Source organism: Eupeodes corollae, chromosome 2 (assembly GCF_945859685.1).
Source record: "Eupeodes corollae chromosome 2, idEupCoro1.1, whole genome shotgun sequence".
Classification (NCBI taxonomy): Eukaryota; Metazoa; Arthropoda; class Insecta; order Diptera; family Syrphidae; genus Eupeodes; species Eupeodes corollae.
Window position 1 is genome coordinate 109,770,907 of NC_079148.1, and position 12,684 is coordinate 109,783,590.

Below are 12,684 nucleotides of genomic sequence, written 5' to 3' on the forward strand. Positions count from 1 at the left end.
ATCTCAGCATATAATCGTATTCGACTTATTTATTCCACCGATCGGTATCAAATTAAACGCAATGTGGTAATGTAACCAAGTGAACACCCACTCATTATGCACCGCCACGCCATTCAGACGGAGCACATCACTTAATCGAAAGTATACCCGATGAGGAATATGTGACTAAAATTAATTGAGCTCTACATACATCAACTCATGGTTAGCTCAACAGCTGATTAATGAATTAATTTAGGTTTTATTTTGATATAAAAGTTATTCGCATCACAGTTGACAGTCACATCTCACATTCACTTCATCCGAGAAGCAGTTCCTAGATTAACATAGCACAAAATAAACACGAAAACTCAAAATCAAAATGTTCAAATTTGTAAGTATTCATTTATATCAAAACCAACATTTTATAAAACGTTCGTCTTTGTTGTTTTTTTAGACCACTCTTTGTTTAATGGCTGTGATTGCATCTACCGTTGCTGCTCCTGGATATTCACCTTTAGCTGCATACAGCGCTCATCATGCAGCAGCTTATGCTGCCCCAATTGGATATAGTGCTCCCTACGTTGCACCATACGCTTCCAGCTACAATGCTCACCAAATCGATCACTCTGTAGCTTATCCTGCTTACCAATATGCTTCTGCTGCTTATGCTTCACCAGCAGCTTACGCAGCTGCCCCAGGTCAAGCTGCATACGCTACCGCTCCCGGTCTATACGCTGCGTCACCAGCTGCCTATGCTGCTTATCCTGCTCACCACTCAGCTGGTTACGCTTTCCCAGCTGCCTATGCATCGCATCCAGCATATGCTGGCCATGCTTACGCATCAACTCTTTTAAAGTAAATTTAAATAAAAGTTAATTTATTGGTTTTTTAAATGTAACAAAAAGAGAGGCTTTTATTTTATTCTACATCAACATTTAAAATATCTTTCTTGTGCTTTCACAGTCCAGTTTAATATTGCAGTATATATTTTTAATTCAATAAATAACGTGGCGCAATAGCTCGTAGAGAACCAGAGCCTAGGGACTTACAACTCTCAACCATTCCTAAGTGAGAGTCATGTACGAACTGATAATTTAAGAAATCACTTTTTATGACAAGAATTAGGTATTTTTGGAGGATTTGTCAATTCCTTGCAAGAGGCAGTACCCGTGAAAAAAAGCTTTAGGGGTCGAACGGGGGTTATGAGCCTGCTGTTATTACCGTCCTACAGGATAACCATTACTCCGCGGCTATACTATTTGTTACTAAAAATGTACATGGATGGACGCTGACTATCAAAAGTAAGAATTGCATGACCCAGTTGACGTTGCTCGGACTTTGAACTGCAAAAGTTGTAAGATAAGAAAGAATTTGTTTAAAATCAATAAGTTAAAAAGAGGCTGGGATGCGACCCACAAATTCCGTTTTGCTTAAAAGTTTGTAGCTTTTCGTGTTTTGTTAAATGTTGTAACTTTTATTCTTACAAATTTTAAGTTACCAATAATATTTTGCATATACTCGTAATTAAATAGTTTGATTTTAAAATCTAGATTTAGGGATTTTTAGCCGAAAACCAATTTTTACAAAATTTTGTAGCATTTCTTAATGAATGATTTTAATTTGAAGTCAATAACTTATATTGTTTACAAGATATCAAGAACCGAACATCAATTTTTACCAAATGTTCGTGCTATTGGATTTTTATAAAAAATTTACTGAGTGTCGAAAACAATCGAAAAATATCTGTGTGATAAAATTGGTTTAAAGCCAATATTTTAATTTTTGAAAACATGACATGAACCGCAAGTAAATTTTTACCAAGTTTTAATATTGTTTTTAGGTTATTATTTTTTGTAAAAAAACTGTCGATTCGATTTTTCTCAAATATGAACCTAATATTGAGAACAATAAAATTTCTTATAATATAAAATTAGTTTAAAGCCATAATCTCACATTTTTGAAAAGATATTTAAGTCGAAAATCAATTTTTACCAACTTTTAGTAATGTTTTTTCTTAGGTTTCTAATTTCTTATAACAAAAACTGTATACAATTTATTGAAAAAAACAGATGTCAAAAACGACATATTTCGTTGCACAAAATTGTTTTGCGTTTTAAGATAATATCCTTTTTTGGTCGTAAAATATCGTTTTTTTGATTTATTAAAAATGGGCAAGTTTGGTATCACGTTGCAATATATATAATTTAAAATTTAGTCTTTTTGGTTCGTGAGATATTTTGGGTTAACTAAAATTTTCACCTTTTTAAAATTGTTATGGTGAAAATACCACCACTCAATTTTTTTCAGACTCCTTTCTGCATCTTTCTGCATTATTACTCGTATCAATATAAAAAAATGTATTTGAAGTCGATATCTATACTGGTTTTTGAGCTATGGACGTCGAAAAGAACTTCGCGAACGGACGTACAAACGCTAATCTTTTATTTATTTTATTTATTGGAATCAGCAAACACCCTGCAATTGATGGTAAATCGTCTACCGGACTATTGTTTCAAATGGGGTCTAGTCATCAACACAAACAAAACGAAAGTAATGGTCCTTTCACGATCCAATCGGAATGAAGTTAGGAATACCTGGATACTTAATGGAAGTCATTAAGAAATATCGAAAGAATACAAGTATTCGGGAGTTTTACCAAATATAACCCTGGATTATAGGAAGCACCTTGTAGAAAAAGCAAAAACTTCACAAAGCTTAATTAATGTTACTTGGAAAAAGATTTTCTTTAACGATCACATAAAACTTTCAACAAAATATAATATTTTCAATGCAGTCGTGAAATCTTCGCTTTGTTATGCGGCACAAATATGGGGTGTTCAAGAATACGAAGAAATTGAAAAATTTCTTTAAACAAATATTCAATATTCCCTTAACAGCATACTAAACTATTCAATTAATTTGGAAATAGGCCTGCAAAACTTTTTATTTTAAGTCTAAAGTTACAGGCTGATTATTCAATGAAAGTATTTAGTCTACGGGAAACTCGGTTATGTAAGATAATGATGCTCTACGAAATTCGGAATAAGGACTGGTAGATGAGGACATGGGAAAACATTTCTGGATCCTGTGGAGAAGTTGTGCAGACCAATCCTAACAATATTGTGCAGATGAAAGCGAAGTTCTACGAATTTATCCAAAAATTTGAAGAAACTAACCTAAATCAGATGATTGAAAGTGCCCTTCAATCGAAGAGCAGATTACTCTATAGCCAGCTTAATTATAACTTGTGTGACAAGAACTACTTCCAAGATTCTTTCCCCTATTAAGATATTTCCCTAATTTTTAAATCAAGATGCAAGCTTCTACAATTAAATTTACAACGGAAGCTTTGACAAATTTTGCAATTTATGTAACTTGAGAGCTAAAGAAGGTTGCATTCATTTAATCAGTGTGTGTCCAAATTTTAACCAGCAAAGAAGAGTATGCTTTGGTAAAACATCCCTATCAGTATGGAAACGACTAAAATTTCAAATGGATCAGATTGGGTGAACCTTGTCAAATTTGTCAGAGCTATCTGCCACTACAGAATGCTTATAATAACGGAGAATACATAAATCATCATCCCTTTTTTTCTTTTCTTAATTTTATACCATTAAACATATGTACTTGTTTTATTTTATATTTTATATCTTTAAAAAAAAAACCAATTATAAATTGTTAAAAGTAAGAATTTTTTTGTAATAAACTGCTAATGCCCCTTTCTTAAGAGCTTTGTGTCAATACAAGGCCTGTTGTGTTATGTTTGTACAAGGGCTATAAGCTATACGCTTTACAGAAAAATACATTTTAGTTGTGGGAAGTATGTAGTCAAAAATGCCCATTTTCTTTTGAATTTTTACCTTAAGTAAAATATGGTGACATAAGGGAAGCTATTTTATCTAGTCTGAATCCATGATGGGTTCTAATTTTTAAACACAATTTTTTATCAATGCTTACTCATAAAAAGTCATTTTTGTCAGCTAGGCTACGGCTTAGGCTATCGAAGCCAATTTCCAAAGTATTTATAAACTTATTTTATGTCTAAGACAAATAGGTCAATTATTCTTCATAGAATAATTAGTTACTTTACGAAAATATTGTCGATTGCGTTTAAAAAGTCCGACTTTTTGTATAAAATATTTGGCTGTCTCAACAATTTTTTCGACTTGAAGTTTAAAAGTCGAAATCTCTGTGACTACATTTAGCTCCCTAGGTAATGATCATGATTAGGATGCGAATGAACAAATATCTCCCAAAAATGATATTTATCTCCAAGAACCAGTTACAGTACCATATAGTATAGTTTCTTGAAATTTCACAGCTCTGCCGTCAATCACATTTGCTGGGGATTTGTTTTTAACTTACCATGTGATGTTTATATAATCGGTCCGATTTGACGAATTGGAAATTCATTTCTGACACTTCTCGACGTTTCAAGGTCAGTAGAGTTGATTTAAAAGATTTTTTGAGAGATTTCTGTGCGTTCTTGTGTACGTACGTCCGTACGTTAACGTCGTTTTTTTCGTCGTCCATAGCTCAAGAACCAGTAAAGATATCGACTTTAAATAAATTCAAACAAATTGAGTATTTGGTTTTTGAGCAGCAATTTAAAGAAAGGTGAAAATGTCGGCTAACCCAAAATATCTCACGAACCAATAACACTAGAGACTTGAATTAAATTTCAAATTAAATATTGTAACATGCTACCAAACAAGAATATGTTTGGAAAAATTCCTATCAAAGGTTTTTTTAAATCAAAAAAAAATATTTGCCACCAAAATTATTTCATAAATCATAACATAAAGTTTTTAAAATCTGGCAAAATTTTGAGAAAAGATGAATTCACAGTTTTTTTTATAAAAACATAAAAAACATTATTAAAAGTTGGCAAAAAGTGATTTTCGACTCAAATATCTGTTCAAAAACTAGAAATTTTGGCTTCAAACTAATTTTATCTTATACAAAATATTGTTTTCAACATTCAGTGAAGTTTTGAGAAAAATAGAAATAATTGGTAAAAGATTACTTTCGACTCAAATATATTTTCTAAAATTTACGGTATTGGCGTCAACAATCAGTTTTTTCATAAAAACTAAAATCTTCAAAAAATAATACGTAAAATTGGTGAAAATTTAAGTTCGTTTCTCGATATTTCGTGAATAATCGAAGATATTGACTTCAAAATAATTTCTTTACATAAGAAATACAAACTTTTAAGAAATTCTACTAAAATTGATAAAAACTGGTTTTCGACTAATAAATCCCGTTGACAAAAATTGATTTTGAACTTAAACTATTTCATTATATGTAAAATATTGTTGTTTATAAGAATAATTCAGCTACTAACTTTTTTAACAAAACACGAAAGTCTACTAAACTTTTTAAGGAAAGACAAATCGACAGAGGGGATTGGAAGTTATTATGAGTCGCATCCAAACCTCTTTTCTCTCTATAAATACGGCACTGTTAAAATTCACTTATGTATACTTTTTTAATGCAGAAAGTTCAAGAGTCTAGTCCTAGTGTCTACAGATCAGCAGCAGTATTAATTTTATCAAACCAAATTGTTTCCATCATACGCACCGACATCATCATAATTTGTTTCCAACATTCGTGCTAATCATCGCCATCATCATCACTCTAGCACCGCGTAGCAGGATTTTAATGTTATTTTCGATCTCATTTTCTATTTTTCTATCTTTTATTGTTATTCCAATCAACAAGCATCAAGCACTTGGAATTGAGATGTACATGGAAGATCAAATTAAAAATACATATTCTTAGTCTGTATCTATAGGCTATAGGCTATAGGCTGTTGGTATAACGAGAGGGAAAAAAAATATTTTTTTTGATTGAAGGCAACAAGTATAACAGCAAATTATGTAGATTTTATTAGGAGCTGTTAATTTATGTACAACGCGTGAAGTTTTGACAGCTTTCCCACCTTTTTAATCGTTCGCACTATTTGGTTGCTCAACAAAGTGTTGAATGCTATAAATGTCAGTTTGGATTTTATGTAGGCTGACCGAAACATATGCTAAAGCTCATATCATATACCCGCACACAAAATTGGCTAGGCTTATGGCAAGGCAATCTCAACGAAAACGAACTAAATATTTGACAGAAGTATTTTGACAGTCATATCTTTCACAAATGGAACCATGGTGCATAGTGCACATGAAACACATGTCTACGTCTACGTCGTTTTCGTTATCCAGGCACAGCTAAATGCTTCAGCTTCAGCTACTGTTTGAGATGACGCAGCTTGTTGGTAGCTCGACTGTCTGCTTGGCTATGGAATTATTTTCCTCTTCGACTACTGAGTCGCTCGTTATGCTCGACACAAATAAACCTCCTTTTAACAATCTTTGTCTATTAGTTGTTGGAATCTTTGGATTTTTTTGTTTGTTTGTTTATGAAAAGTCAACTATTTTCTTATTCGACTAAATGCGGGATGGGAGTTTGGAGATGATGAACAACCAACGAGGAATGGAGAATAAAAAACCTTCATTCGGATATAAGACCACATACACATATTGAAGAAGTTCATTGATGAGGAGTTTTGATTGCATTTGACAGCTACAGCATCTCGACAATATGTCAAATTAGGGAGAGAGTGGTATATGGCGACGTATTTGGTTAACCCGAATTTCTTCAGCATCATCGGGAACAATTGTGTGTGTGTTGTTAAATGTTTTTTCAGAAATTCCTACAATAAGACGACGAGACGCAACGAAGGGCGAAGATGTTGTGATTGTAATTTACTTTGCACATATTCTCGTTGGGATAATGTGGTAGATTTTAACCTGCAAGACCCTAAATGAGAGTGATATGGAGATGATTTGTTGCTTTGACTTATTCTATTAGGATATCGATATTCCAGATGGGAAATGTATAGACCGGCAGTACGGAAGTGTGAATTGCTTTAGGAGTCTTATCTTTCCATACAAATTTAATGAGCTTTGTAACTGAATGATGATTAATGACAAATCAGTGAGACAATTTTGTGTGGGAGTATTTGTATTGCTTGGAAAGGACATTTAAATCCTAGTTCCGTATAGGCTGTGATTTTAATCGGTGGTGATATTGTAGCCATCTACATTAGTGAATCCTAGCTTCAGGTAGATTTTATTGTTTTGACGAATAAGGAAATCAAAGAAATATTGGATGAGTTTTCACTTCATCCAAAACCGTTATGCAAAAGCATATCAACACGAGTACATTAAAGGTCTCGGTATTTTTGCAGGATTACATTCACCAGGTTATTGTTTCTTATAAAACTAAGATAAATGTGTAAATTTGTGCCCGTGTGTCGATATTTTTAAAAGCTGGTGGATTTTGATTAAAAAAAAACTACTGAATAACGAAAACAATGTTTTCTATGTTTTCTATAAGTTTGAAGACAATATTTTTAATTTTTGAAAAGCTTTTTGATTCGAAAGTAAATTTTTACCAAGTCTTAGTATTGTTTTTTTTAGGTTTTTCATTTTTGTAAAAAAAAAACTGTCAGTTAAGTAGATTTTTCTCAAAAGAGCTAAAAGTAGTTTAAAGCTAATATCTCAAAGTTTAAAAAAAAATATTTAATTCCACATAAATTTTTACCTACTTTTATAATTTTTTTTGGTTAGTTTTATATTTTTTGTACAAAAGTTTTTTCCAATTCAAATTTTTAAAAAGATATTTGAGTCGAAATTCAATGTTTACCAACTTTGTGTAATGTTTTTTTTAGGTTTTTATTTTTTATAAAAAAAGTGTCAATTAGATTTTTCTCAAAATTTTACGAGATTTTAAAAAACGCTACTTTTCGCTGCACAAAATTGTTTTGCAAATGAATTTATTTTTAGTTTATACATTTTTCGAGTTGACAAATTTTTGTTCAGTTTTTTTGATCTATAAAAAAATTGGATTTTAAAAAATATATATACTTGTTTGGTATCACGTTACAATATATAATATAAAATTTAATCCAAGTAACTAACAATATTGGTTCGTGAGATATTTAGGTTTAACCAAAATTTGCACCTTTTTTTAAACTCTCGGGACCTTGGTCGAGAAATGTCAAAATTTTCAATTTGACTAATCGGACCGATTACAATTACTTCCTATGGGATGTTAACAAACTAGGTGGCGCATCAGTCAATTGAGAACTAGGGCTTAGTGACTTACAACTCTCAACCATTTCTGTGTGTGAGTAATGTTGCCGGGGAGGGAACGGCTAATTTGAGGAAGCACTTTTCATGACAAGAATTACTTTTGGAGCATTGATCAATTTTTGCAGGAGGCAATACGCGTAACAAAAACATTAGATGGCAAAGGCAGGGATTGAACACAAGTCCGCTGGCATGGCAGTCCAAAGCACTTACCACCACGCCACGGGTACTACTTGTTCTTATAACACTTAAGTCGTAAAAATAAAAACAATTTCTTATAATCGTTTTTTTTTTTTTGTTTTTGTAGGTTTTTGTTTATCGTACAAAAAAGTTGTCAATTGGATTTTATAAAAAAAAAACATTATTTTGCATATAATAAAATATCATTAAATATCTTTTTTTTCCGAGATAATAAAGTCGAAATCAAATGTTTGGTATCATTTTTAGCAGGTTTTTATTTCTCTTCTCATAAGAAGTACCGATTCTATTTTTCGATAACATGTTGTGCAAAATAGCGTCATGTGTACGTACCGTAATATTTTTTGTAGAATAGTGACATTTTTAAGACAATTCCTTTAAATATTTTCAGCCAGAAGGGACAGTCACGTCGAACGTTTCGACCTCCGGTAATGCACTACACCAAACGCGCTGCCTGCCGGCTGAACTTAAAAAAATAAACCTAACTACACTTTACAAAAGTGAAATAACGCACATTTTAGAAAGTTGGTCAGTTGGTGGTTTGACAGAGTGAAATAAGGCCAAATTGTTTTGAGATATAAGACCAGCTTATTTCACCAAAGGCAAAACACTCAGCATTACAGTGACTAAAACATCATATATTATGTTTTTATTTTGGGTTCTTAAAATGTAAATTAAATTTCGTATGCACCCAACCTCGCACCTACCCCCAAATTCTATAATTCGCTGTTATGCTGTGCACAAACCAAACTGTTAAAAGTGAAATAAAAAATAATTTGGACTTATTTTACCTTGTTAAAGTTAAATAAGAGAAACTACTAAGCCTTATTGCACTTCCTGAATTTCATAGTCGAATTTGGATACATATTCTTAGTCCCCAAAAACTTAAATCCACATTACTATACAATTTCTCAGGAGTTGTTTCATATTTTGTTCGGGAGTTATTTCGTGGGTTTTTATTTTTCGGAAACCCAACTGTCCGAGAAAGCCATTATGTAGTTAAATTCTAGATATGTGACGCATACGTTTTCTTCAGAATATAGTGGGAAAAGTATTTGCGCCATTTTCAGAAGTTGAAAGAAATATTTATTATTAAGGTAAACTAGTCTTATTAATAGTGAAAATATTATAAACATTAAGTTTTTTTTAGTTGCAGATTGCTTATAGAAAGATCGCTTCTGTTTCATCAAAATATTCCTCTTTCCCTCAATTGCTTATTCAATTATTATCTCTATTTAGCTATTTATCTTAAGAGGCAGTATTCATAAGTACTTTACAAACTGACAAGGCAAAACCTTACAATAACACACCCAAATGTCAATCCAATACCCATGCCGCTTGTCGTAACTTCCCTTAACTTGTATACTTTTTCTACTATAAGTACGAGAAAAATTTAAAGGGATACGTAAGCAAATACTAAAATATGCCCACTTTATGATATAACCACAGGGAAGTTCATGCTCTTTATAGTAGTCCATTGTTTATTTAACCGACATTGAAAATGGGTGTACAAAAATGGCGCCCAACAATCAAACCCTCATTGCGACCAGGCCAATCAACCCCTCTACTCTTGTGAACCGAAACAGCTTCTATTCAAACAGAACATCAAGACTGCGAATATTCGTTCTAGTCAACAAATATATGTACATATACATATAAAGTAAATGTATAATCACCCTAAAAACAGCCCTTCAGTTAAAACCAACCCAAAACCCAACATAAACTGAAATTTACTCTTATGCTTGACTCAGTCGATTAAATTGAAATGTTGTATCAAGAAGACTTAACCGAAAACCGCACATCGACAGGGGTGAGTTTGTTCTTTAACAATGACGTGGGATACTCTATAGTCACTCGCACCCTAACCTACCTCAGTTCGAGTTCCGTTCCGAGCCGTGAGCACTATAAATTCGAAAACTTCATTTTGTTTACATTCACAAAATACTTCCCCCATTATAGAAACACACCATATCTACACATCAGCAAACAGATGCTGCCTCGCACTTAGTTCCAGCGAATTTGGATAATAAAGCATTTATCTTCTGGATGATGATGCACCAAGCAAAGCACCATCTTGTTCCATAACAAGAACCATGCGATGTACGTATGTACGAACTGTAACTGTTCAGGTTCACCTTTGTCTAACAATCGATTAAGAAAATTTTCTCGGAAAGTTCGCGCTACCGCCATGCACGCCGACAGAACGTCTGTTGGGGAGCTGATTAGTCTTCGAGTCAGAAAGAAAATCTTCATAAGAAAACCTGATCAAAATTATTCCTAATTAGATTCATAACCTTAAGCCGAGTGCTGAGGCATCATCGTCAGAGAGAAAGAGAATGGGCGCAGGCAATGAGGCATCATTCAAGAATAATCATTCCTTTTGGTCGAATCTGAATTTGAATTCCAAATTACTCGAACTCGAAAAAACCGATGACGGTGCGATGATGTTGATGAGTTTCCTGTTTATTTTGTTGATTTATGGGCCTCGAGAGTGCTCTCCTTTGAATAGAAGATTCGCTTCGAAGACTCTTACCTTGCAGAGCCACGTCTATATTCACCTATGTGAGTATAAGTATGTATCTCCGGTGCTCGCCGGTGCAATTGCATAAACAAATAGTCACATTCTCTTGCTCACCCACGACCCAACCCCCATCATCGTCAATAAATTCATAGAATTCCAAAATGCAACGGCCCGCGTGTTTTGATATCAGCGATGCACTAGGCACTAACTTCAGAGCCGTGCTGCACTGCACCGCCTACTGCACCCAAGAACCAGACCGGGGCAAAATAAAGTGATTTTAAAATCGGAGTTTTTAATAAATTTTCAAATTATGGCAAAATTACAGTGAAGAAGTGTATTTCATTTAAGTTTATTAGGTCTGCAATGTGGCATGGGGAGCACAAGTACAGGGCAACACAAGGCATAAGGCTATAATAGGATAGACATATATTTGGTCATCGATTTAACAATAAATTATAGAAGTGCCACAGCAGCAAAAAGTCAACATGTGGATCATGTATAAGATATTGCTTGTTTACACAGCCAAATGAGAAATGTTCGAAAATTGAGCGTAATTTTCAAACTTAAGCGATATGGTGTTGATGATTTTGATGCGTTTAAGAATACAAAAAAGGATAAATTAGGTTAAAGAACTTTCAAATTGAATTTATTTGAAGATGGAAGCAATAGATGGAAGTGTTTAACCTTTGTACAAACTTAAAAACAAAGCTTTTTCAATATTTTTAGTCCAAATACAACTTTTAAGTTACTCTTTCACATTAGGTTTTTCAAATTATACTTTTTTAAATTAAAAAAAGCTTACAAACCTTTTTTAGACTACGTTCATTTATGAATTAGTTTCTCTTCGATTAAATTGGTGATGGTTTTCCAAATCTATAATTACTTTCTCTTTGATATTCAGCTGAAATACTTAGTTCATAAAATAATCAAAAAATCTATGTTCTAAATCATTTTTTAACAGAATAATGCAAAACGGATTAATAGTAATTTTTGTTCTGGTAATTCGTCGTTTAAATAATTCTACCATATCAAGTTTTTGAATTATAAAGGATTTTTCAATAAGGGTGGTTAGATGATGAAAATGTCGTGGGGTTTGCTGTGTGGCACGTAGCGCATGTGCTGCTGGAACCACATGTCTTCGAGGTCCATATGCTTCAAGTTGACGGTGATCGCCTCACTACCCAAAATCTATACCAAGAGGTAGCTTTTTGAGGATGCATTATCACCTGGTGAACCTCTATGTTCGTTAACAGAGCCATTCATCCAAAAACCTCCTCGTCACTAAAAATGATTTTTCGGCAAAAATTGTGGTCCTCTTTCAAACGATGCCAAGCCCAGTCAGTGAACAAACGGCCGGCGTTGTCTATGGTCATGAACTTTGAGCTCATGGGTCTGTTGGATCTTTCCCAAGTCCCAACTCAAAAGGTGAAGAATGGGCGCAATGTGCACAACGTTTGCGTTGACGAACCATCATTTTGATAATAAAGTTTTATCAGTTGAACGTGCTGTTCAATCGTGTAACTTGCCATGATGATTTGGCATAAACAACTAAATAATAAACAAAAGATTTGACAGATGTCACCAAAACGAAATGGCCGCCACGGGGAGCCAAAATCTACCCGCCTCAATTGAAAAACTCTTTATTAAAAATATAAAACAATTTTCAAAACAAGAAGTTCGGATTGAATATCGCCACTAAGCATATTGATTCTGAAACGTAATTCTCAAAACAATGAAAGTATTAAACTCAAAGTTTACTTTAAACTTCACATATAGTCAAATAAAGACTCAAAACGTATGTAACAATTTCGAGAAACTAAGTTAGGTATTAAAATG

At 33.1% G+C, this 12,684-nt stretch overlaps 1 protein-coding gene across 1 annotated transcript; it reads left to right on the forward strand.

Moving 5' to 3' along the window:
* Window positions 1–215: 215 nt before the first annotated feature.
* On the forward strand, window positions 216–883 carry LOC129946838 (cuticle protein 16.5-like). Its single transcript, XM_056057195.1, has 2 exons — window positions 216–370; window positions 434–883. Exons 1-2 carry the CDS (start codon window positions 359–361, stop codon window positions 836–838), a joined length of 417 nt encoding a protein of 138 aa, XP_055913170.1. The 5' UTR covers window positions 216–358; the 3' UTR covers window positions 839–883.
* Window positions 884–12,684: the final 11,801 nt, after the last annotated feature.